This window comes from Geotrypetes seraphini, chromosome 15 (assembly GCF_902459505.1).
Source record: "Geotrypetes seraphini chromosome 15, aGeoSer1.1, whole genome shotgun sequence".
NCBI classification, from domain to species: domain Eukaryota; kingdom Metazoa; phylum Chordata; class Amphibia; order Gymnophiona; family Dermophiidae; genus Geotrypetes; species Geotrypetes seraphini.
The window spans coordinates 36,308,115-36,335,111 of record NC_047098.1 but is presented as its reverse complement, the minus strand read 5'-3'; the positions used below and the strand labels follow the sequence as shown (position 1 = coordinate 36,335,111).

Here is a 26,997-nt window from a genome sequence, read left to right as displayed (position 1 = left end):
TTATGGGAGTTGTAGTCGTCGTGCTAGTTACAGACCCTCCGACATCCGGCGCGGGGCGTGATGGGAGGACTAGTCTTCCTGTCACGTGCCGTGGGCGTGCGTTCCGGCTGGGTCTGTCATGGCGGCGTCCAAGCCCGGCGGGGCCGTTGAGCCTCCGGCCCCGCTGCAGTACAGCGTTCTCTTGCAGCACTTGGTGGGTGACCAGCGGCGCCCGCGGCAACTACAGCCTGGCGGCCTGGGCTTCGTTCCCGTCCCACAGAAGAGCGACGAGCAGAAGATGGTGGAGCGGTTTATGGAGAGCTGCGGCTTCAAAGCGACCCTGGCCTGCGTGGGAGGTGAGAGGGAGATCGGGGTGTATAAGGAGGGACTGGGTAAATCGGGGACCCCACGCCCTTAAAAATCTGCCTACCTCTGGTTTTGACAGCTGCGGTTTGCAATTTCAGTTTCTCTCTGACGGACCTCGCGGATGGCTGCCACACCACCTTAAAAAGAAAGCGATCCTCGTTTTAACTCCCGCGGACCTCACGGATACCGCTCACTCCATGCATCCTCATCTTACCCTTCCCGCGGGATCCGTGAGGTCCGCAGGCTGCTTTCTTTTTAAGGCCATGCGCTTTTAGTTCTGTGGGGGTCCGTGTTTTAACTTCTCCACTTGCTGATTTTTTTTCCCTTTGCGGTTGGGACCTGGAGGGGATAAAACACGGACCTAGCTGACCCCGCAGAGATTCTTGTTTTAACTCCCGCGTACCTCATAGATCCTGCTCACCTCCGAGATGAGCAGATGTTCAAGGGCGTGCGGTTAAAATCCACAAGGTCCACGTTTTACGCAGTCCCCAATTAAGAGAAAGTAGGGTAGTCAAAGGGGGGGGGGGGTTCAATAGACTGCAGGTGCTAGTACAGAATCAGTTTCCCCTTTCCCCACCACTAACAGGAACTGCCTATTCCTTCTTCCTCTCACCCCACTCTCCAAAGTATGAAAACTACATAAATGCTTGGAGAGATACCAAGACACTAATCGCTGCAGAATCAGTCCAACAGTATCATGGGTTTGTAGATCAAAATCTTGCTGTTGTTGCTCTAAAACAGGGGTCTCAAAGTCCCTCCTGGAGGGCCGCAATCCAGTCGGGTTTTCAGGATTTCCCCAATGAATATGCATGAGATCTATTAGCATACAATGAAAGCAATGCATGCAAATAGATCTCATGCATATTCATTGGGGAAATCCTGAAAACCCAACTGGATTGCAGCCCTCCAGGAGGGACTTTGAGACCCCTGCTCTAAAATAACTAAGTCAAGTTACAGCATTAGGCATATTAGCGCACAACATTTCTCAGTAAGATAAGAAGAAATGTTGGACTGGTTCCAACTCCTACCTTATGGGGTCCCAACATGTGTGCGGAAAAGGGTTTTGTGCAGAAGCTAACTTATTCAAAGCCTTGCAGTAAACACCAGCACATTGTATATTAAAAATCAACATTAATGATACTATTAGCTGTTCTGCCCTGATGTAACAAAATGTGCTGAAAGACTGAGCTCATCATTTATTTGAAGAGATTCACCCAAGCAATTTACAATACATTGAATAGTAAACTAACTATTTTCCTTATCTGTAGCAGCAAGCTCACAATCTAACTTAGCTTTTATTTTAATATATTAATCGTAAGTACCCACTTTCTATCTGAAATATTGAAAAAGGAGTTATATGCATAATATGATACTGGTAAAAAATTCTCATTTTTGTTCTGTAGACCAATGTTTCCCAGCTTCAACTAACTGTGTCCCAAGTTCATGCCCCCTCCCTCCTTCGTCCAAAGTTTGTGCGCCTTCCCGCCCGAGTCCCAACACGCCTCTTTCTCTCCCTCCATTCTGTGCCCCAAGTATGTGCCTTCCTCTGACAAGTGTTTACCACCTTCTGGCTGGCTCCCTCCTCCTTCCAGCCACAGTCATTTCTCTACACAAAGCCGTGGAGAGCGGCTCACGACTGAGCCAGAAGCCTTCCCTCTCTGATGTCAGAGGGAAGGCTTCTGGCTCAGCCAATGGATGCGCATATGGCTTCCCATGGCTTTGTGCAGAGAAACGACTGCAGCTGGAAGGAGGAGGGAGCTGGCCAGAAGGCATGTACTTGGGGCACAGAAAGGAGGGAGAGAGAGGGGCCCTTTGGAACTCGGGAGGGAGAGGAGCGCCAAAAGTAGAACAGGACCTCCGTTTATAAGTACGAGTCTGACGTAAGTCAGATGTTTGTAAAAAGGGGACTGCCTATAAACTGGCTCCTTGACAGTTGGTGGTGTATCATTCTTGTAAACTGAGTGAAAATGGACAGTGACACTTAGATGGGGCTTATTTACAACAGCAGAAAAGGAAGACCAACAAAAGTTGCCATTAGTACCAATACAGTTTCATCTTTTCTCTGGGAAAATGAAACTTGAAATCTGATTGGTCACTATGGGCAAGTTCCTGACACACACATCCCATCTACCCTTCTTTCTCTCAGAACCCCGTCCCCCCCAATCCCATGTACCCTCAGCCATTCTGCCCTTTTCTCTGAGAACTCGTTGATTTTGCTGTCTAATGAGATTGGGAGTTAAGATTAACAGGCTCTTCTTGTACCTCAACACATATCAGTTACTTAGTCCTGCAAAGTATCTAAATCCCTGTCTGATGTTATGACAAACTATATTGAAAAGTTTTATCACCCCAGTAAGGCAAATACACAAACCCAGAACCTTCCCATATCGTAACGGCACCAACTTCCAGAACTCAAAGAGCAGCAACCTTATGCACTGTAAATATTACAGCAGGTCCTAAAATACTAATACAGCACCTAGTGAGAAAACAGAAAAATGAGATTTCTGCAAGATTTCTATACAGAAACTACATCTTAGCAGAGTACCACATCCTGGTCACTCATGCAAGACAGACAGACCCTCAACAAAAATGAAATAAGGGACCACAGATCAATAATATAGATATGAAGGCAAAAATCTTTAACTTAAAACCTCAAGAAGTCAGACTTGCATATACGGCATTACTAGAGAAACAGAAACTGAAATATATCAGAGATGTACATTTCCAATGACTGGCATATTTCAATTAATAAATTCAGAATGAAATATTTCTTACTACCTTTGTTGTCTGAATAGCATACTAAAGACTTTCTTCAGGAACTTGTCCAAACCATTTTTAAACCCTGCTAAGCTAACCACTGTTACAACATCCTCTGGAACTTGTTCCATTTAACACATTAAAAATAAAATGTTTTTTTCTACCTTTGTCTGGACATTTTATTTTTCTAAAAAACTCCCAAACAAGAAAGGATGTCCAACAAACTGTATACACCTAAACTACATCCAAATATCTACCCAGCACTACAGACATTCATACATTTTTCTGTCATGTTGGCATTAAATCTCATTAGCTATCAAAAATAGGCAAAGTGGTTTGTTTAGAAACCCCCTTAATATCCAAAAAGGAACACAATTGTTTTGTGAGAGAGCAGTGGTGTATCCTAGGTTATGTGACACCCAGGGCCAATCATTTTAATACCTCCCCCTCAATATAAAATTTTTTTTAGTAGTTGTATTTATTTGTTTTTATAGCCCGTTCTCCCCAGAGAGCTCAGAATGGTTTATAGTTTAACATTCACATTGTTACAATATAACATTACAACCTCTCCAACCCCATGCCAATGTTGTGGTATAAATAAAAAAAAACTTTTCCTCTCTCTGTTAGGTCTTAGCTCATGCTTGCTGTCTAACACCAACTCGCAGCTCTGCCGGTGTTGGGCCTTTGTTTCTGCTGGTCCCGCCTACTTCCTGCTTCTGCAGCAGAGAGGAAAGCCTGATGCCGGCAGAGCAGCAAAATTTCTAGACCATGAGGCTTAGGCTTTCACACAAGCTTAGTGCACTGGGTTCCACATGGGTGTTATGCAGCCATTTTGAAGATGGTACCCAAAGGCAAGAGCAAGTGGACATTGCTCCTGCCTTATACAAAGTGTCAGGAGTGGGGGAGACTTCTTTTACACAACAGGGCATTTGCAACTGGAGGGAGAGGGGGCTGAAGGAGTCACTTGACTACTAGGACTTTTTTTTAATTAGGTGAAAAAAGGGTGGTCAAGTATAAAGGGAGGATAGATAGATAGAAGCCTAGAAAAACACAGGTTTTTCCAAAAGAAACTTGCAAAACCTTCACATGGCATGAAGGCTCAGAAGTAAACTTGAGATTACTGGGGCAGCCAGCCCCCTTTACTTTATCAAGCTTGCAAACCATTTAAACTTCTAAGTTTGCTATTTGGCAAAATCCCAGCATAACCTTAGTTCAAACACAATCAGTTTCCATGTCACACAGGTCAGTGTTAGTATTATCCCAGGAGAAGCAGGCAGCATATTCTCTACATGTGAGTGACGTCGTCCACGGAGCCCCGTCACGGACAGCTTTTCAAGCAAACTTGATTGAAGATTTCAAGTTTGCTGGTGCTGCACCACGCATGTGTGTGCCTTCCTGCTCCACTAGAGGGCGCATCCCCTCCTTGTGGTCTACAGTTCTTAGTTTTCCATGGAGCCAGAAAGCCCTGTCTTTTTTCTCTCTCCGTTCTAAGTGCCTTTTGTGCACCGAGGCTTCTTTGTTTTCCTTCGGGAGTCGCTGTGCAGTTTTGTTTTCTTGTTTGTTGTCGAGTTCTCTCGTTTTTTTTCTTTTCGGTTCAGCACCGGGGGCTCACGGTTGCCGTGGCTGCGGCCTGTTCTTACTTATGTCCCGGCCTCTCACCGGGTTTAAAAAGTGCTCGCAGTGTGGTTGGCTGCTTTTCCTTACCGACCCGCACCGCTGGTGCATCTTGTGCCTGGGGGCTGATCATCCGACAGACTCTCTTGTCCTAGGTGCGCGATTTTTCAGTCCCGGGCCCTTCGCCGTCGTCGGGCCCGCATGGCGGAGCTTTTTGTAGTGGAGCTGGACCTCACTTCGGCCTCGACGTCGGCCTCGAACACCTCGGCCCCGTCCAAGTTGCCCTCGGTCTCAAAGGGATCAGCGTCCTCGACTCCGGGTAAGTCTCCTCTTCCTCCTTCAGGGCCAGCACTAGTAAAGAAGCCACCCTCGGAGTCTCCGGCCGTTCAGGCAGCGAGTGGGGTCCCGCCGGCCTTGACGAGACCATCCAAGCAGTCCAAATGTGCTTCCACCACTCAGGAATACTCATCTTTGAGGTCGCCCTCGGTGGAATGCACTGCTGCACCTGACAGGCCTAATATAGTCTCAGTGCCAATGTTCCAGGAAATGCTCAAAACTCTTTTTTCCTCGGAGCTCTCCTTGGCCATGGTTCACATGGCCCTGACCTCGCAGGTGGACCAGCCTCAGCGTCGTTATTGCGGGCCGCCGGGGCAAGGTGCGTCGGTCTCAACCCCTTTCCTCCTCGGATTCTTCGCCTCTTCCTTCGAGACGTTCCTCGCCCTCGGGGCACCCAAGGTCGAGCTGCCGGTCTCGGCGTCCCTCGACCTCATCTCGACGGGTATTGAAGCGGCCCCGGGACTCTTCCCCGAGTCCCGGTTGTTGAGATCTCCTTCCCGGTCTGGGGCCCACGCCAGGAGGTTCCGGTTTCGAGGGATTCTCCCTCCCCTTCCCGAGGCTTGTCGCCTCGGTGCCTCCGGGGACCTCTCGGCGACAGCTATCCTCGACCCCCGCCCGTTTTCCTAGCAGGGTTTCCTCGGCTTCGGGGCATATGGATACGGATAGGCCGCCTCACTATTCTAGGGAGGCATCGCCCTCCTTTTCCGCTGCTGTGCGGTCGCGCTCGACTACCCCCCTTGAGGGTCAGTCTGACAGCAGACCCTCTTCCTTCACTCGGTTCGTTCAGGACATGGGGAAGGCGCTCCATCTTGACCTCCAGTCGGACTCTAAGTACACCAAGGAGTTTTTGGAGGAGCTGGATCTTCCCGGTCCTCCTAGAGAATCCTTGCGGCTCCCTTTGAACCCGGTCTTGCGGCAGACCTTTTTCCGCAAATTTGGAGACCCCCTTATGCGGTTCCAGCCATCCCGTCCAGAATGGAGTCTCAGTACCAGACTGTCCCCGGTCCGGGGTTTGAGAAGGCTCAGCTTTCCCACCAGTCTTTGATGGTGGAATCCTCTCTGAAGAAGTCTCACCCTTCCAAGGTGTCTGCTGCGGTCCCGCCAGGCAAGGAAGGGCGGACTATGGACAAGTTTGGCCGACACATGCATCAGAATTCGATGATGGCGAACAGGGTCTTGAACTATAACTTTACATTCACATCCTATCTCAAGTTCTTGGTCAAACCTTGCCCACCTTTCAGGATGACTTGCCCATCCAGCGCCGTGGGGAGTTTCGGTGTCTGGTGGGTGTTCTTTCGCAGCTGAGACTTTACATGTTTCATGCGGTTTATGATGCCTTCGAACTTTCCTCTAGGGTCTCCGCCTTTGCGGTAGCCATGCGCCGCTTGGCATGGCTCCTCATTGTCGATATGGACCTCAATCTTCAGGACCACTTGGCTAACCTTCCCTGTTTGGGGAACGAGCTCTTTGATGACTATCGAGGCTGCCACCAAACGCCTCTCGGAGCACGAGCGTTCTTTTGCCTCCCTGGTTCGGGCCAAGCCAAAGCCCACCCCTCCCAAGGCCTATCGGATGCCCCCCAGGCGGTATCCGCAGAAGTCTACGCCGGCCTTTTCCAGGCCTCCCCCTCGTCACCAGCAGCAGCAGAGGACTCCCTCTAAGCCTTAGGCCCCTGCAGTGGCTAAGCCGGCGCCGTCCTTTTGACGGTCTGGGTGGGAGGGGGCTGCCCCCCCTCCGCCCGGGACCTGTCCCTTCCCATCGGGGGCCGCCTTACCATCTTCTATCACAGCTGGGAGCTGATCACCTCGGACTCTTGGGTCCTCTCAGTCATCAGAGAGGGTTATTCCCTGAACTTCCGGGTGTTGCCACCGGACAGACCCCCAGGAGAGTTTCTTTCCAGTTGGACGCAGCTTCCTTTGCTCCTCTTCAAGGCTCGGGCTCTTCTCCGCATTTGGGCGGTGGAGGATGTCCCCCGGGCTCGGAGTTTTACTCCCGGTACTTTCTGGTTCCCAAGAAGACCAGGGACCTCCGTCCCATCTTGGACCTACGGAAGCTGAACCGGTTCCTCATTCGGGAGAAGTTCAGGATGCTTTCGCTTCCTATCTTGTATCCCTTGATGGACGAGGGGGACTGGTTATGTTCCCTCGATCTAAAGGAGGCTTACACTCGCGTCCCTATACATCCGGCCTGTCGCAGGTTCCTCCGGTTTCAGGTGGAGGACTTACATCTGCATTACCGGGTGCTCCCGTTTGGTCTTGCTTCATCCCCACGGGTGTTCACGAAGTGTCTCGTGGTGGTGGCAGTGGCCTTGCGGTCGCAGGGCCTTCAGGTTTTCCCATACCTCGACGACTGGCTTATAAAGGCCCTGTCGAGGGAGGGGGTTATTTCAGCGACCCATCAGACTATTATCTTCCTTCAGCGTCTGGGGTTCGAGGTGAACTTTCCAAAGTCCCAGCTTTGCCCCTCTCAATTCTGCAGTTCATCGGGGCCGTACTGGACACGGTTCGCCTCCGCTCATTTTTGCCTCCGCCTCGACAGGATGCGCTCGTGCGGCTGAGTCGGCAGGTTTCCCTGAGGTCTTCGGTCTCGGCTAAGCAGATGATGATCCTCTTGGCCTCCACCGTTCATGTCGCGCCCTTTGCCAGATTGCATCTTCGGGTCCCTCAGTGGACTCTGGCATCTCAGTGGCAGCAGGATCGGGATCCCACTTCTCAGCACGTTGTGGTGACTCCCTCTTTGAAACGCTCGCTCCATTGGTGGACCAACTCTTCCAATCTTTCCAGCGGGTTGCTCTTTCTCGTTCCTCCGCATCGGAAGATCCTGACGACGGACTCCTCGGCTTACGCCTGGGGGGCTCACCTCGATGGACTTTGGACTCAGGGTCTCTGGTCGACGGCGGATCGTCGCTGCCACATCAATCTGTTGGAGCTCCGGGCCATTTATCTTGCAGTAGTGGCTTTCCGGCATCTGCTGCAGGATCAAGTCATCCTGGTGCGCACCGACAATCAGGTAGCGTCAACAAGCAAGGGGGAACAGGTTCTCTGTCCCTTTGCAAGGAAGCTCTGTGTCTTTGGCAGTGGGTGTTATGCCACAACATCTTTCTTCGAGCGGTTTACATCCAGAGCGAGCACAACTGTCTGGCGGACAGGTTGAGTCGCCTTCTTCAGCCGCACGAGTGGTCCATTCATTCCCAGACTCTGCGCCAGGTGTTTCTTTGGTGGGGGACTCCTTAGATAGATCTGTTCACCTCGCCTCTCAACCACAAGTTACCTCGCTTCTGCTCGAGATCTATTCCCCAGATCGTCTGGAGGCCAATGCTTTCCTTCTGGATTGGTCGGGCAGGTTCCTTTATGCGTTCCCTCCCTTTCCTTTGATTCTAAGGAATGCTTGTGCATCTCAAGTCGGCAGGGGCCACGATGATTTTGATCGTTCCTCGGTGGCCTTGGCAGCCGTGGTTTTCCCTTCTTCTTCAACTGAGTGTCAGGGAACCGCTGCTTCTGCCTGTATTTTCTTCTCTGCTGTCTCAGAGTCGGGGTTCGCTGCTGCATCCCAATCTGCAATCTCTGCACTTGACGGCTTGGATCCTTTCCGCCTGACTCCTCCTTTTGAGTTATCCCAGTCAGTCAGGGATGTTCTGGAAGCTTCTCGGAAGGCTTCTACTAGACAGTGTTATTCTCAGAAGTGGACTCGGTTCGCCACATGGTGTGCTTTGCGTCGTGTGAATCCCGTGTCTGCGTCTTTGCCTTCGGTTTTGGATTATTTGTTTTTGTTGTCATGATCTGGCCTCAAAACTACTTCTATTCGAGTCCATCTTAGTGCGATTGCTGCCTTTCATCAGCAGCTTGACGGGAAATCGCTCTCGGTCCACCCTCTGGTGTCTCGATTTAACCCTTTCAGGACCAAGGGACATATTTGTCCCATAACTTTAAAATCCTATAAATTTTGATTGGGATAGTCTACAGTTCTAAATTTGATATGTACGGATTCCATATGATACTGCCTTTATGTAAACAAACTGGTTCCGACATTCATTCATTAGCGTCGTTGCTAGATTGACGAGAAGATTCACTTGCCACACTGTCCATAAGCCAGAAGTGTGATTTTTTTAAATAAAAATAATGATATTTCACAAAAAAAATCAATTTTTTGGCATCTGCAAGCCCTTTTTACCATAAAAATGTCGTCAAAACCACAAAAATTGGCCTACGATCCTTATGGTCCTGAAAGGGTTAAGCGGGGTCTCTTGAATGTCCATCCTCCTCTCAAGCCTCCCCTCGTAGTTTGGGATCTTAATGTGGTTCTGGCTCAATTGATGAAACCTACCTTTGAGCCCATGGATACTGCCCATCTGAAGTTCCTGACTTGGAAGGTGATGTTCCTGATTGCTTGCACTTCTGCTCGCAGAGTGAGTGAGCTTCAGGCTCTGGTTGCAGATCCGCCTTTTACTGTTTTTCATCATGAAAAGGTGGTCCTGCGTACTCATCCTAAGTTTTTGCCTAAGGTAGTGTCCGATTTCAACCTTAATCAGTCTATTGTCCTTCCGGTGTTTTTCCCTAAGCCACATTCTCATCCTGGTGAGGTGGCGTTTCACACTCTTGACTGTAAGCGGGCATTGGCTTTCTATCTCCAATGAACCCAGTCTCATTGGAAGGTCCCTCAACTTTTCTTGTCCTTTGATCCCAATCGGTTGGGCCGTCCTGTTTCCAAACGCACCTTATCCAACTGGTTGACCGCTTGTATCTCCTTCTGCTACGCTCAGGCTGGCCTCTCGTCGGGTCACGGGGCATAAAGTCCTAGCGATGGCAGCTTCTGTCACTTTCCTCAGGTCTATGCCAATTGAGGAGATCTGCAAGGCTGCCACTTGGTCTTCGGTTCGTACCTTCACCTCTCACTACTGTCTGGATACTTTGTCCAGGAGCGACGGCCGGTTTGGCCAGTCGGTTTTGCGTAATCTGTTTTCCTGAATTGCCAACTTCCCTCCATCCCTTTTTGGTTAGCTTGGAGGTCACCCACATGTAGAGAATATGCTGCCTGCTTGTCCTGGGATAAGGCACAGTTACTTACCGTAACAGGTGTTATCCAGGGACAGCAGGCAGATATTCTCGCAACCCTCCCACCTCCCCGGGTTGGCTTCTTTGCTAGCTATTAGAGAATGACATGGTGACAAAATTCATCACCGTTCCCGTCCCCGCGGATAACCGCAGGAAATAATCCCATGTCATTTTTTAGTGTCTATTTCAACCTCGGTCCTTCTACACCAGCATTCTTCAAAGCAAAGCTTGAGGATCAGTGGTTGTGGCCATTCATACTCTGATTCTTTCCTCTCTCCTTAAAGAATGACATGGGGATGGTTTCCTGCGGTTATACGCGGGGACTGGAATGGTGATGAATTTGGTCACCGTGTCATTCTCTACTAGCTATCTGAACTGAAGACCACAAGGAGGGGATGCGCCCTCTAGTGGAGCAGGAAGGCACACACATGCGTGGTGCAGCACCACCAAACTTGAAATCTTCAATCAAGTTTGCTTGAAAAGCTGTCCGCGATGGGGCTCCATGGATGACATCACCCACATGTAGAGAATATCTGCCTGCTGTCCCTGGATAACACCTGTTACGGTAAGTAACTGTGCTTTTCCCACATTAAAGTCTACAACTCCTTCAGGACATAAATACTCTTTATTCTCAATCAGAAAATCTTCCAACATTTCAGTATCAAAAGGATTAGTTCTGACTTGTGTGTTCCATTGAGGTATGCTGCTTAGTCCAGGAAACTGGTCTTCAATAGCCTGTTTCCTGTCCAGCTTGGGTTGGTTCAGTGGTTGCCTCCTTTCTGAGCAGTACTGCTAGCCCTTTTAAGCTTCAGGATAATGAGCTGCAGGTGTTGCTTGTTCCTGGATAAAATGGAGACTAGAAGGTTCTTTGTGTTGCCTTGAACTAGGTCCCCCAAGAATGTTGTGAATTGCCTTGTAAACATTCCCCCTAGGAACACTTTTCCCAGCACTACTAGTTCCACTGCACGTTGTTTCCCCTTTCTTAATTCAGGTGAAAACAAATAGGTATTTTCCTGCTCATGACTGAACTTTCCCTGACTGGTTCTAGTTCTGGGTTGAGGTGTTGGTAAGGTTCTTCCGTTTTGGGACAGTATTTTCCCTTGCCTAACCCTGGGCACAGGCGTTTTCTTACTACCCTTCTTAGTCATAGGGTCTACCCTGTGACAATATATATATATAGTACAGTGGTGCCTCACACAACGGACGCCTCGCACAGCGCACGCTGCGCACAACGAACTTTATGTCTTGATTCGTACAACGAACTTCGTTTCACACAACGAAGTCGCCCGAGCTGCATCCTTCCGCGCAGGCACTGCGCTTAACTGCCCTCTCTCCGCCTGGCTCCCTCTTGCCCCCCCGACTCCCCGACACGATCGGGGCAAAATGGAGCCCAAGCCCTCTTGCCCCGCCGATTCCCCAACTCCCCGACAATATCGGGCCAGGAGGGAGCCCAAGTCCTCCTGGCCATGGCGACCCCCTAACCCCACCCTGCACTACATTACGGGCATGAGGGATCCCAGGCCCTCCTGCCCTCGACGCAAACCCCCCCTCCCCCCAACGACCGCCCCCCCCAAGAACCTCCGACCGCCCCCCCAGCCGACCCGCGACCCCCCTGGCCGACCCCCACGACACCCCAACCCCCTTCCCCGTACCTTTCTGTAGTTGGCCGGACAGACGGGAGCCAAACCCGCCTGTCCGGCAGGCAGCCAACGACGGAATGAGGCCGGATTGGCCCATCCGTCCCAAAGCTCCGCCTACTGGTGGGGCCTAAGGCGCCTGGGCCAATCAGAATAGGCCCGGGAGCCTTAGGTCTCTCCTGGGGGCGGGGCCTGAGGCACATGGGCCCAACCCGACCATGTGCCTCAGGCCCTGCCCCCAGGAGAGACCATGTACACAACCTTACCAGACATGGTTGTTTCCAGTGTATAAACACCTTACACCAGGGGTGCCCAACGCGTCGATCGCGATCGACCAGTAGCTCAGGAAGGCAACTCGAGTCGATCGCACTCGTGTTGCCGTCCTGATCTACGGGCCGATCAGCCTTCCTCTCCAGTGTTCTCCCTAGGGCCTTTTAGCTGGGCGGTCCGCCCAGCTGTCATCTGCCGCTGCTGAACATTAAAAAAAAACCCCAAAAAACCGGCTTGGAGATTTCAGCCCCTAGCGAACTTATGCTCCGGGCTCTAACGTGTGCGTGCCGGCTTCTCTTCTCTTCCCTCCGAAACCGGAAGTTATGCCCGGGGAGGGGGAGGGGGGGGGGAGAAGGGAAGCCTGCACGCACATGTTGAGAGCCCTGAAGCAAGCGTTCGCTACGGGCTAAGGCGGGAGACAGGTTAGTGAAGCATTTCCTCTTCTTGCTGCCGGGTCCTGCCTACTTTCTGTTTCCGCGAAGGCAGGACCCGGCAGCATTTCCCCCAACAGTTCCTCGCGATGCTGGTCGGCCGAAGCAGGGAGAGGTTGGGGCGGCGTCGGCTTTCGGGCCTGTTATTGGTGGCGGTTTGGGTCCTGGTCCCCGATGGCAGTTTGGGTCCCCGATGGCAGTGGCAGTGTCTTGGGGGAGGGCAGGGAGAAAGAAAGAAAAAGGGCAGGCAGGGAGACAGAAGGAAAGAAGAGAAACAGAAAAAAAGGAAAGGGAGGCAGAGAGAAAGAAAGGGCAGGGAAGAGGAAGGAAAAGTTGGGGGAGGGAATGAGGTGTGGAGGAGAGGAAGCATACAGGCTGAAAGAAGGGAAGAAAGACTGGATGCACAGTCAGAAGAAGAAAGTGCAACCAGAGACTCATGAAATCACCAGACAAGGTAGGAAAAATGATTTTATTTTAAATTTAGTGATCGAAATGTGTCTCAATTTATATCTGCTGTCTATATTTTACACTAAGGTCCCCTTTTACTAAACCGCAATAGAGTTTTTTAGCGCAGGGAGCCTATGAGTTTCGAGAGCAGCGCTGGGCATTCAGCGTAGCTCCCTGCGCTCTAAAAACTGCTATCGTGGTTTAGTAAAAAGGGAGGGGGGTATATTTGTCTATTTTTGTATGGTTGTTACTGAGGTGATAGTGCATAGAGTCATCTGCTTTGACCTCTTTGAAAAACCCTGGAATAGGAATGATAATTAACATTTTCTATGCGTACAGTGTGTTTTTTTTAAATTTTATTGTTGGTAGATCATTTTGACTTGGTCATTTTAAAAGTAGCTCGCAAGCCCAAAAAGTGTGGGCACCCCTGCCTTACACCAATACGCCCCATGCATTGCTTAGGGTGGTTTTCTCTCAGCACGGCATTTTCCAGAGTTTGAGGTCTCAAGACACTGAGGAAGCAGTCTCTTCTGTAGATTTTGCTCGCATCCACATTTGCCTTTTTATCCTTGAAACCTCAAACCTTAGGATCCCTGAGGAAGACTGTTTAGTTGAAATACGGATAGATTCTTCTGATTTATTATAATTCTGCATCTTTTTATTGACTTAATAAACGCCTGCATCATGAACATCACTTCTGCAGTTTTTTTTTAAAATTTTGGTTATAAACACCTTAAAGCACATTATAAAATCCCTGCAGGATTCTGTACAAGGTCAAGACTGAGTACAGAAAATTATCACTGATGAAACCCTCAAAACAAATTGACTGTGGTTTTTTTAGATAGGCTTTGTGATGGCACTGCTATCTCAGGCTGTATTGCAGTGCATGAGACTGTGATGCTCCTCCAACTGCCTGCTGGTTCCAGAACTTACAGTGTAATATAAAGTATGCAGTTATAATTTTAACATTTGCTTTGTTTTAGGATTTGTCCTGGGAGGAGCATTTGGTGTGTTCACAGCAGGGATTGATACTAATGTGGGTTTTGACCCTAAGGATCCCTATAAGACACCCACAGCAAAAGAAGTCCTGAAAGATATGGGGCAGAGAGGAATGTCGTATGCAAAAAACTTTGCCATAGTGGGTGCAGTGTTCTCATGCACAGAATGTCTGGTAGAATCAGTAAGTAAGGATTGACAGTGTTCAGTACATTTCTTGCCCAGCATGGGCTAAACAGATATGAAGGTGGGCGCTGGACTAAACTGGCAGTAGCCAGATATCTGCATGCTTATGTCTGAGTTTCTAGTGCAAAAGGAACATGAGTCTTGACCTGTGGGTTATTCAGCTCTACCCACGAGTTTCAGAAGGAATCATGTACCGCTTTTCAGCTTGGCCTCTTTGTCAATGGGCAGTCCCCATCTCCTCAAGTTTTTCCTTCTGCAAACCCACCTTTTTGATATAACTTTCAATCCTTAACATACTCCTCTGCCCTCCAACCCAGCCCGCCGATTTACCGTTCCCCAAACATCCTGTTTGTCTTGCCTATTTAGATTGTAAGCTCTTTCGAGTAGGGACTGTCTGCTTACTCTTTGTGACTCTGTGCAGCGCTGCATACGTCTGGTAGCGCTATAGAAATATTTAATAATAGTAGTAGAGTTGAAAAGGTGCCTTTTCTTCTGCTTTGCAACTGAATTATTTTTGGGTTTTAATCCGAAGTGCGAGGCTGGGACATATCTGCTAGGGAGAAGATACAACCTCTAGTTCAGAGGTCTAAGTTTGGGGGAGAGGGCAACCCTTTCACAGGGCACCAAAATCCTTGGAGTCATCCTAGACCGCTGCTTGACCTTCGAAGACCACACCAACGCCCAGGTCAAAAAATGCTTTTATACCCTCTGGAAACTCCGTACCATCAAACATTACTTTGACTTCCCCTCCTTCAGACTGCTGGTCCAATCCCTAATCCTAAGCACACTGGATTACTGTAATATTTATATGGGCTCCTACAAGAAAACCATCAAACGACTGAGACTTATCCAAAATACCGCAGTCCGCCTAATCTATGGCCTCAAAAAGTCAGACCATATCACCCCTTACTATAGAAAACTGCACTGGTTGCCAATAGAAGCAAGAGTCATCTTCAAATTCGCCTGCCTCTGCTTCAAAACCCTAACTGGCTTGTCCCCGATATATCTGTCTCACCACTTCGTGTTCCCTGGAACCACTCGCACGTGCAATGCCAACCTGTTTACCTACCCTTCCCCAAAGGGATGCACCCACAAAAGATTCCTCAATAGAACACTCTCATATCAAGCTGGCAGATGGACAAACTGCCTGACCACCCTCATCTCATCTGCCCCATCCTACTCATCCTTCAGGAAATCTCTCAAATCTTTCCTCTACGACAAATTTCTTGAACTCCCCTCATCACCAAATAATCAAATACCTCTATCCTGTAATTGATACTGGTTGTCTTCTTGACTGTATTGGTTTGGTACACTGCTTTGTTCTTTATAAGCCTCTCGCATTGCCTCTCTATTATATATATATATATATATCTCTGTAGTATATGTACAATCTCCTGCATGGTAAATCTACATTGTTCTTCGCTGTTTTTTTGTTTTTTTTTAACGATCAAATAGTTTTTATTATGAAAATAGTAAAGCACACCAGTACAAACTATCCCTTCCCACCCCAGGAGTCCAATACCACAACAAAAAGTGAGAGCAAGAGTCAAACTTAGAGGTTCAATAATCTGCTGCGGGCATGCGGAGTAAGATCCTGCCAGAAACATTCCCAGGTCAGACTGAATCTACGACCAAGGCCACGATCCAAGGCTCCCACCAGTCTTCGTTCCAATGTAGCTTGGATTATCATCAGGGATCGCCACTGTGCATAAGATGGGGGATCGTGGGACAGCCAGTTAGTAAGTATTGCTTTTTTCCCCATCAAAAGCGCTCTAGTGAGGAAAGCCGACATGCCTTTGGGTTTGGGCGTGGCTATATTGTAGAATCCGAATAGTGCTCTTGGTTGTGGAAGCCATCGCCTCCCCCATAACATCGTTATGTAGTGTCCCAAATATCTCCAAAACTGTAAAATTTTAGGGCAAGTCCATAGCATATGACCTAAAGAAGCGTGAGCCTGATCACATTTCGGGCAGGAGTGAGATGTAGTAATCCCCATCCGAGCTGCTCGTTCCGGCGGGATGTAGAGTCGCAAGACTATCTTTAATTGCATTTCCCAATGCGTAATGTTAGGAGAGACCTTCTGAATATGTTTCAAAACCCGCTGCAACTGCTGGTCTGTTAAAGTGCATTGCAAGTCCTCTGCCCATGTTGTCGCCAAGATGGCCAAATTAGTGCCCGATTGACAGTCCCAGATTCCCACAATGTGAAAACGAAGAGGAACCCTCTGTTGTGCAGAAAGACTGAAAAGTTCCGAGAGGGCCTCCTGGGCATCTTCGGTTAGGTGTTCCCCAGGTAGAGACTGAGCATAATGTCGGATCTGATAATAAGCAAAAAAGTCAGTTGGCTATAAATCAAATGTCTGACGTAATTCTGCAAAGGTGGCAATTCTCCCCTCCAGAAATAGGTGGAAAAGATATTGTAATCCCAGCGTACTCCACCTCTGGAAGGATGTATTTTGCAGCCAAGGCGGAAAAGCTCCATTGCCCTGGATGGGTAAATAGAAGGAAACCTCAGAAGACAACTTTGCTGTTTTACATACCCACTTCCAGGTTCGCTGCGCTGGCGCAAATATCGGGTAGGGAGACACCAAAGGACGTATCTGTGGGTCCGCCACATGCAAGAAATAGCTTACATGGTACGGAGCCAACAAAGATAATTCCAAAGGAGTAGCAGAAAAATCTGATGTCCCCCTAAACCAATCATTGAGATGTCTCATCTGGCATGCCAGTGCGTACCAACGAACATTTAATAAACCAAAGCCCCCTCGTTCCCTAGGTAAGCACATCCTAAGAAATTGCATACGGGGTCGTTTACCACCCCACAGGAAACATTGTAAACCTTTAATTAAACGTGTATTATGAGTATAGGAGAGGAGTATTGGTAACACCTGAAAGCGATATAACCATTTGGGAAAGAGCACCATATTAAAAAGAGCCACCCGTCCCGCTACTGAGAGTGGGAAAGAGGACCAATTTTGTAGATGTTGTAAGGTGTCTTGCATGAGGGAATTAATATTACTGTCGTAAAGAGTTTTGAGGTCTCTGGGAATCCAAATTCCCAAATAGCGAATCGATGTTGTCGCCCATGCAAAAAGAAACTCTCCCACCCATGTCTGCTGTAGAGCCGCCGGACTAGCTAGAGCTATAGATTTCTGATAATTCAAAGTAAAGCCCGAGTAGAATCTAAATTCCCTTAGCGCCTGCAGCAGATGAGCAATGGAATGCGTGGGGTTAGTCAGTGTAAATAATAAATCGTCTGCAAAAGCTAACACTTTGATAGTGCAGTCCCCAAAGTCCACTCCCACTATGTCGGGGTCCAGAGTCACTGTCCGGAAAAATGGCTCCAAGTATAACAAAAAGAGGAGGGGAGACAAAGGGCACCCCTTTCGGGTACCCCTTTCAATTAAAATAGGGGCTGTAATGATCTCATTAACAAGCAATCTCGCCCTCGGTGTCGAGTACAATGTGCTTATCGCTCTGGCGTACCAACCTGTCATCCCCAGATAGTCCAACACCTCAAATAAATAATTCCAATTGACTTGATCGAAAGCTTGGGCTGCGTCTAAACTAAGCAGCAACATCTGTGTATTATGGGATTGTGTATGGGCCAGTGATAATAGGGCCTTTCTAACATTATGTACCGCCTGTCTGCCTTTCACAAAACCTACCTGTGCCGGTGCAATAATATTCGGGAGAAGAGTAGCTAGTCTATCGGCTAATATTTTAGAAAGAATTTTAATGTCCACATTTAAAAGAGAAATGGGACGATAGGACTCGGGAGCAGCGCTCTCTTTTCCTGGTTTCAATATCAGAGTGATTAAGGCCTCATTTGCTTCAGTGGGAAAGTGTTCATCCTGTATGGTCTGAGAATAGTAGTCCCGTAAAAAGGGACCTAGTTGAACTGATAACATCTTATAGAATTCTGCCGTGAAGCCGTCCGGCCCTGGAGCCGAAAAATTCCTTTGGCGTTGGATGGCATTTTGCAATTCTTTAGGGGTAATGGGTGTATTAAGATTTTCTATATCTGGGTCAGAGAGTGGCAACAAACCAGAATCTGCTATATAATCCCTAATAAGGGATACTGCTCCCGAGTCCTGGCGACCATAAATCCTCTGAAAGTGAGAATGAAAAGTCTGGGCAATGTGAGCAGTAGAATGTTGCAGACGTCCCTTAGCGTCCCTCAATCCCAACACATATCGATGTCCCCTGGCCTGTGCAGTCAGCCGTGCCAACAATTTCCCAGCCCGATTACCGTAGCGGTGGTAACGATATTTTTGATATAGAAGCATTTTGACTGTACGCTCATGTATATACGAATTAAGGGTCAATTCCACCGATATTAAGCGTTCCCTATTAGTTTGTGTTGGGTATTGTGTATAATGGCGTTTGGCGGATGCTAGTTCCTTTTCTAATTTAAGGATACTTCGAGACAAACGACGGTTTCGCGCTACGACATAAGCTATACAATCTCCTCTGAGCACTACCTTAGCGGTGCTCCAAAACAGCATCGGATTGTCGCAATGCTTACCATTAAATTCAAGAAAGGCTTCCCACTTAGATGTTAAATAATTTTGGAAGTGGTCATCAGAAAATAAATAACTAGGAAAACGCCAGCGTACTGGGCCCCGCATACTAAAACCCACATTCACATCGATCCAAATCAATGCATGATCAGAGATCACGGTCGGGCCTATCATTGCTGCATCTACATTCAGAAAGGCCCTACTCGTGGCAAGGATATAGTCTATTCTAGATTGGGTGTTGTGTGCCCTGGATCGATGGGTATAATCCCTTTCTGTGGTGTGTAAAAGTCTCCAGGGGTCCACTAGATCTAAAGTGGCACAGAGATAAGGAATACCCCTAGTTTGGGACACGCAGGTGTTCGGTCCTGGCATAGATCAGTCACAGTTCGGGTCTAAGACTTAATTGAAATCTCTGGCTATGTAGACTGGTTCCCCAACACGCTCTAGTAACAATGCTGCAATGCCCTCAAAGAAAGAATGATCATATTTGTTAGGTGCATACACATTCAAAAGAAAGAAGGAATATGTTCCTACCGTCAAGTGTAACAGTACATATCTGCCCTGTAGATCAGTTACAATCACTCTGGCAGTATAGGGTAAAGTCTTACGAATTAATATTGCTACCCCCGTCCGTTTTTGAGGGGAAGAGGCTGCAAAGACTGCAGCCACCCAGGACCTCTTCAATTTCTGATGTTCCACGTCCGTCAGGCGGGTTTCCTGCAAACATGCGATATCTACGTTATGTCTTTTGAGCTGTGTTAAAATTTTGGTTCGTTTAATAGGGGATGTAATGCCCAATACGTTCCATGACACTAGGCGCAGAGTATTAGCTATGACCTATGGAAATGGGAAATATTTGCAAAAAAGTAACAGTGTGTAGAAACCAACCACCCCAGGCTCCCAGCCTCACCCAGGGTAGCCATGTGTTACTTAGGACCTGCCCAAGTATCTGCAAAACCACATGCCTGTCCACTGCATAATTCAGACTCTCCTGCCTCCAAATTTGTCTTACATACCTCCAACTGAGCAAAGGACTCCCCCCCACCCCACCCACTCCCCCCTGTCGACCCCCCTCTCGCATCAGTATGCAGTCACAACTAAAGGTCCACCCCAAGGCGGTCCTATAGGTGTGAGAGATCACAAACTAATGCCACTCCAGGCCCCGAGTCACCCACAGATCAAAAACAGGCCCATAAGAACCCAGTAACAATTAAACTTATAGTGGACAGCAAAATTAAGTACACAATCCCAATAACTGTGTCCACTGGAATGCAATTCTGAACAAACCCAGTCCATATCAACAAGTTGGAACATAAGAAAGAAAGAGTCCCGATCCCCCTGCATTTGGGAATCTAAGCACCCAGGAAACCTCCAAACCAAAGTGCAACCATCAGAATGTGGTGAGTGCTTCCATGAAGTGAGTATTCAGTCATGTAAGGTCCGCCTGGAAGAGCACTTGGGTGTTCATAAATGTGGCTGCCTCCACAGCTGAATCAAAGACTTGCCATTGACCCTGATATTGTATATATAAGGTAGCTAGGTATAAGAAGAGAAAACGGATTTTCTTTTCTGCCAGGGAGGAACAAAGCGGGTAAAATAGCTTCCTGCGCTCGGTCAGGGCCGCGGAGTAGTCTTGAAAAATGCGCACCTCAGAATCTTCAAACTTAAGGTCCTCACGAAGTTGTTTATATTTGCACAGTATTTCAACTTTGTGATTGTAGTTCAAGACTTTTGCTATGACCATGCGAAGCCGCGCCTCCCGGGCCTGCTCCCTGCCTAGTCGATGCACCCGTTCCAAACGTATCGGGCCCAGGCTCTCCCGTAAAGCAAAAGTATTGGTCAGCCATACCTCCAGGACCTGTAGCAGTTTAGGTCCAGGTACTGTCTCCGGGATGCCTAAAAAACGCAAATTGGACTTGCGTGAGCGATTTTCCAAATCCTCCAGTCTCTCTGCTTGCTTTTTGGTAAGTGCCTGCAGCTCCTGTAAGGTAGTCCCCTGGGTCCTCTGTGTATCTTCCAAGCCAGAGACCCGGGTCTCTAAAACAGTTGTTCTGCGGGTAGTCTCTGTTAGTAAGTTCTCTATGTTGGACAGTTGGTCAGAAAGCCGGTCCATACCGGGTTGTATCGCTGCCGTCACCGCCGTTGTTAGAGCCGCCAGCGCCTCCGGCGCTATTTGGTGTATGGCCGAAGATGGGGCCGGCGCCATTTTGTCCGCGCTAAGCTGCGGGCGATCGCGGTCCTTCTTGGTGGTGCGAGTGGCCATCGGCGACGCGGGGGAGGACAAGAACCTGTCCATGCGCACCCCACACCACACGCGACCACTCGCCGTTCTCCGCCGCGTCCCCGGGGATCGGTAACTGTTCGGGACTCGGGGCCCGGGAGCTCAGGCAGCCATCGTCCGCCCGTGCTCAGTGCATCACGTGATCTCTGTTCTTCGCTGTTTAAACACCTTTACTGAATATGTACAGTTCTCATTGTATCTTCGCTGTAAATGTACAGTCTCTTACGTTGTAAACCGCTCTGAACTGTTTGTGGTACTGTGGTATATAAAATAAAGTTATTATTATTACCTAGCTAGCCAGCACTAACACATAAGATAGCTTGGGGAGCATTCCTCTGGGAGTTCAACTTGCCTGTGTATCAGGCACTAGAGCGTAGGCTGAGTGGCACCATGTTGATCCAGAGGGCTGTAGTGGGTGGCTGCTGCATCCTCCTCCCCCCCCCCCCGAAGATACATGAGGAGCTAGTGGGGTTGAGTCTTTCAGGCTCTCAGTGCCTGTCTAAAAGGCAACCCGAAGAGACAAGCTTCTAGAGAATCTTAAATAATTGTCTGAGGTAGGAATTTTCTTCTTTGACCAGTTACAGTGTGAGCTGATGCATGCACTGCACCAGGCAATTCTGTCAGTATAGTCTATTACTGTCTATGGGAGATTTCAGGGTGATTCCAAAATGATAGTTTTGAGGGTCTCTGAGGCTTTCTGTACAGTCTCCTACTTCCAAAAATCTCTTTCCTGAATTTTTTTTCACTTTTATTCATCTCTCCCTGGGCATTTATTAGTGCCAAAACACTGCTGCGGCAGCCATCTTTGATTTTAAATTTAAAAGTATCTATCTGCCTCAAAACACCTCGATTTTACTAATAATCAATATATTTGGACTCCCTAGGCCTTTCTACCCCTGTATCATGCCAGTTTTGTGTTGGATGGCAGGCTGAAAAGTGAAAAAGTCAAAACTATCACAGTGGTCTAGCAAGAATAATATTTTTGATATAGCATCTGCAGGATATCAGATTGACCTTTGGAGTTAAAACTAGCTCGTTGGATCTGTCACTTCTTCATTCATCCCTGCTCATTTTACTCTTAATGTACTGTTTCATTGCATAGCTAAATATAAATAATTTGAATAACTTGGCTTTTTAGAAAAGTAGTACTAATTCATAGTTCACTTGTGTTTCTCCAGCATTGCAATAATGCTCCCCTGTGCCAACGCGTTTCGCAGTTCTTTATCAAGGCTGGGGATACTAGGGATAAACACAAGAAACAAAAAACAGTATCCACCCATTCAACAACCATTTGTAACGTGGAATCTTAACATTGTACTCCGGACCCTCAGTAGAGACCCATACAACCGCTTGCAAGAGGTGTCGCTGATGAATTTTACCGTCAAAATGGTTTTCCTGGTAGCTATTGCCTTCAGGCTCTGTCATGTAGAGAGCTGTTCTTTAGATTTATGGAGGCGAGTGTGTCTCTAAGCATGGTGCCTTCCTTTCTGCAAAAGGTGGTGTTGGCATTCCATGTCAATCAGGAAGTCCGACTGCCTGCATTCCAGGCTGCAGGTGTAAAGAAAAAGGACAAAGTTCTGGAGCTACTGGATGTGAGGGAGAGTTCTCCGTTATCTCTAGGTGACGAATGACACTCATCTTTTAGATCATCTTTTTGTGCTCACCAGTTCTGGTAGATTGGGAAAGCCAGCATCTAAGGTTTCTATTTCTAGATGGATCTGCGTCTGCGCACATTGGCTATGGTAAATAGTAGAGAATGACATGGGGACAAATTTTTCCCTGTCCCCACAGGAACTCAATTTCCTGGTGAGTTTTGTTGCTGTCCTTGTCCCTGCCTCATTCCTGTAAGCTCCGCCTTAACCGCACAAGCCTTGGACACTTATGATTTTAAAGTGTTTGAGGCTTGTGCAGATGAGGACAGCTTGCAGGAATGGGGCAGGGACAGGAAAATAACTTTGTCAGGATGGGACAGGAAAAATGAGTTTCCGCAGGGATGTGGAAAAATAGTAAGTCATTCTTCTTCATGGGCAGAATCTGGGCAGTTCCACCCGAGGATATTTGAAGGGCAGCTACATGGTCCACTCTTCATATTTTCACAACGTTGTACAGGGTGGACGTGATGATGCAGATGTAAACCGCTTTTGGGTCATCAGTGCTAGCAGCAGGCTCATCTGTCCCACCCTAGACTCAGTTTTGATACATCCCACTCGTCAAGCCTCATGTTCTTTTTGCACTGAAAGGCAAGATTAGGTTCTTACCTCAATAAGCCTTGGAGTAAACAAGAGTATGAAGATGATAGTTTTTTTTTTTACTGTCTGCAAATTCAATATGTGATGTGATAGCTCGCTATGGCAATGTCTGTGGAAGAGCCTATAATAACTGTTTAAATGTTAGTGCTGGTTGCACTCTGGTAGGTGCCTTGTTTGGGTTCCCCTTGTTGGTATTAAGTTCATGGGTTTTAATTAATTGTCTGTTGCAGAGCAGAAAAGACTTGACTTGGTCAGGATGTTCCCTTTGCCTTCCTTGTTATTTTTCCTTTTTTAGGGATAGTCAACTGCTTTGGTAAGAGCTGAGGCGATGGGGACTGCCTACTGACAAAGAGGTGGAGCTGAAAAGCTGTAGATCAGGGGTGTCCAATGTCGGTCCTCGAGGGCCGCAATCCAGTCGGGTTTTCAGGATTTCCCCAATGAATATGCATTGAAAGCAGTGCATGCGAATAGATCTCATGCATATTCATTGGGGAAATCCTGAAAACCCGACTGGATTGCGGCCCTCGAGGACCGACATTGGACAACCCTGCTGTAGATGATTCCTTTTCAAAAACTCACGGGTAGAGGTGATAACCCACTGGTCAAGGCTCATGTTCCTTTATACTTGATAGAAGATTGAGGTAAGAACCTAATCTTCCTTTACCATACAGCTGTTCTTGATGCCAGCTGGTTAATATATTTCTCTGTGCATAGTTGCATGGCATGGTGCTTGCTGAATTCTACCAAATGTTAAGGTTCTTATTGGTTTTGCAGCCTCATTTCAGAGTTCTTCAGATTGCATCCGGTCCTGTAAATTTTACATGAAATACTTTATAGTTCTGAATGTTGCATTTTATTCAGCATGCAATAAAACCGGTTTTGTTTGATATACTTTCTCTTTAGACCAAAGTGCCCAAAATAGTGGATTGGTTTCTACTATTTTTGCAGCTGTGCCACTCAATATTCAACCTGAAACTGAGTCATGTTTGATTTTATTGAACCTGACACATGGCATCAAGATAGCCAATAAATGTGCCATACTGGCATGTATATGAAAAATGGGAATGTTCTGACAATTGCATTTTCTAACACATGTATTGATGCTGTAGGGCCACAGCTTGTACTTATGTTACTTAACAGTGCTCCTTTTTTCTCTCCAAGTATCGAGGGAAGTCTGACTGGAAGAACAGTGTCATCAGTGGCTGCATTACTGGAGGGGCTATTGGCTTCCGAGGTGGGGAAAGAATCTTTAACATGGAATAGAGAGCATTGTATTGAGAACCAGAGAAGCTAGAGTTCAGATCTCACTGCCGATCTTCGGCAGGTCACGTAATACTAAAATAAATAAATAAAATAATCCTTGTCTCAGATATGACCTTAGAGCAGTGATCTCAAACTTGCAGCCTGCTAGGTACTATTTTGAGGCCCTTGCTATGATACAGTTGTTCTGGAACGTTGCCGGCCTCACTGCTGTAACCTCATGCAAGCACTTTCCTGCGTCTGTATGTGATTGTGAGGTGGAGTGGAGAGGACAATCGCGTACACCAGTTGATACTTTAGAATCTAAATCTGAATTTTGCATGAGGTAAAACTCATTATAGTTTATAAATCTTTCCTTAATTGCTTCTAATTTCACAACTGAAAGCAGTGCAACATGCAGAAAGTTAAAAACTATCAAAACTTCACTTTCTGCATGTTGCACTGCTTTCAGCTGTGCACAGCTGAAATTATCAGAAGTAAATAAGGAAAGATTTGTAAACTATAACGAGTTTTACCTCATGCAAAGTTGTCATTTCTTATTTTGTCTGCAGCCCTCCCAAGTACCTACAAATCCAAAATGTGGCCCTGCAAAGGGTTTGAGTTTGAGACTGCTGCCTTAGAGGCTAATGCCGTTGTTCTAGAGCTCTGTTCTAAAGTTCAACGTACAATTTTCCTAACACAAGCATTATGCAAAAGCTTTGCCCTCTCTTGTAAACATACCATGCAAATAGTGTAAATTATGTGCATTCAGCCTAAAATGGGTGAGCACACAGGTCTGCACTAGTGGCAATTATGTCTTGTATGCACATGCAATCCAAGTGTCAGTATGAATTTATGCATGTATTAGTCTGTATATAAAATAAAAGTATTTATGCACAGAGAGCATTATACAGTATATGCTAATGCATGAAAATGCAGTCTGAGTAGTACCAATGCCTGTTTATCAGCAGTCCAGCACTTTAAACTTTGTTCAATGCACCTCCCCCCTCAGCTTGGTCTTTTAACTAATGAAGCTAGAAACAAGTTACAGGTCATTTATACTCACAATAAATGGAAGAAACAGGCATAGAAAGTGAAAAATAGAAAAATGAAGGCAGATAAAGACCAAATGGCCTATTTAGTCTGCCTAGCCTGCCTTACTAACACTACCCCAGAAAAATAAGCTAACCTTTTTTGCTCTTCCTCAGACCTTGTGTTAAAGCTCTGGTATTTCACTCAGCCTTATGTTCACAGTAGCATGGATTTAGATGTGCTGCATACGTCTACCAGAGGCTTTGCATACAGTTAGCTCATATATAAAACTCTTGTCTAAGTAGGGCATGCCCAGAACTATGCACAAAGCCTACTGCATTATGTCCTTAGAGGACAAGAAAATACTTAGTGTACCTTGAGCTACTGAGAAAGGTATAAGCCCGTCTTTGGCTTTTGCAGTGTTCAGTTAAAGGGCAACTTTGGTCAGATTGATGGTGAACATGTTCTCCGATTCATTTGTGCCAAGAGACATTTTACGCTTTTCTATTCTTATACATTTGTATGTAATACTTGTAAATATCAATGTACTGCCGTTCTTTGACTACTGTGCTGGCCATAAAGGCAGTAAAGGAGTTAAGTGCCCTGCTCAAGGCCTTCATCAAGAATAGATTTCTTCTCATTGTTCTTTCCTCTTTTGCAGCTGGCCTGAAGGCAGGTACCATTGGGTGCGGCGGTTTTGCGGCTTTCTCCGCTGTAATAGATTATTACCTCCGGTAGTGGTAGCATCAAGCCCCAGGATTTCCAGCTCGGGTTTCTACAGTTTCCTGCTGCTCTCCAGTTCTCGCCAACTTCATGTTCTGTGCCCGAGATTCTTGGCAATCAGTTTTTGACTTTGTGCACTAGGCTCAATGAGGCCCATCGCTGGAGCAGACGAGAATTTCCTTATTCAAAAGAGAGAGCAGCCCTCCTTGTGGCCTGTCAGTATTGGTCCTAGATGTGTGTATACTGCAGGAGCTGTCAGCATATATAGAAATGTGTGTGCCAGCTACCTTTAGGTTTGAAAAAACAACAATGGACTGCAGTTGGCTTCTTATATGGATGAGGCAGTTCAGTGGTGTGTGGTACTCCCTCTAACAGGAAAAAATATAGTTTTATGCAGTGGCGTAGTAAGGGTGAGCGACGCCCCACCCCGCCCTGTTCTCCGCACCCCCTTCCCTTTCCCCATACCTCTTATACTTCTCCGTGAGCAGCATGCCCATGTTGGTCTCGGTGCACCCTTTGACGTCATGAGTCCCAGAAGTGATGTCAGAGAGAGCCCCGATGCGGGCAGCAACCTCACACTGGGGAAGCAAGGGGACTTGTGTGGCAAGAAGAGGAAGGGGACAGAGAGGTGTCCTTAGGAAGACCGCACTCCCCTTACTATGCCACTGGCTTTATGTTTACTCAGTTTTATGAGATGATTGGCTGGTGCTTTGCATAGGCTACTGTAAAATATTTGATCAGCCCCAAACTAGCCTATTAAATTCAGCCATAATACAAAACCTGTGTAATTTTAAATGTATACCTTTAATGGTAAGAGAAAACAAAGCAATCAAATGGTGTTTGTAATAACATATTCTACTGTATTAAATGAATTGTTCCTA

General features: G+C 47.3%; 1 protein-coding gene across 1 annotated transcript; it reads left to right on the top strand.

Annotated features, from left to right (window-relative positions):
* The first annotated feature begins 26 nt into the window (after positions 1 to 26).
* Positions 27 to 26,997, top strand: TIMM22 (translocase of inner mitochondrial membrane 22). Its single transcript, XM_033921594.1, has 4 exons — positions 27 to 335; positions 13,872 to 14,068; positions 24,284 to 24,356; positions 26,055 to 26,997. The coding sequence occupies exons 1-4, from the start codon at positions 119 to 121 to the stop codon at positions 26,129 to 26,131; spliced, it is 564 nt and encodes a 187-aa protein (XP_033777485.1). The 5' UTR covers positions 27 to 118; the 3' UTR covers positions 26,132 to 26,997.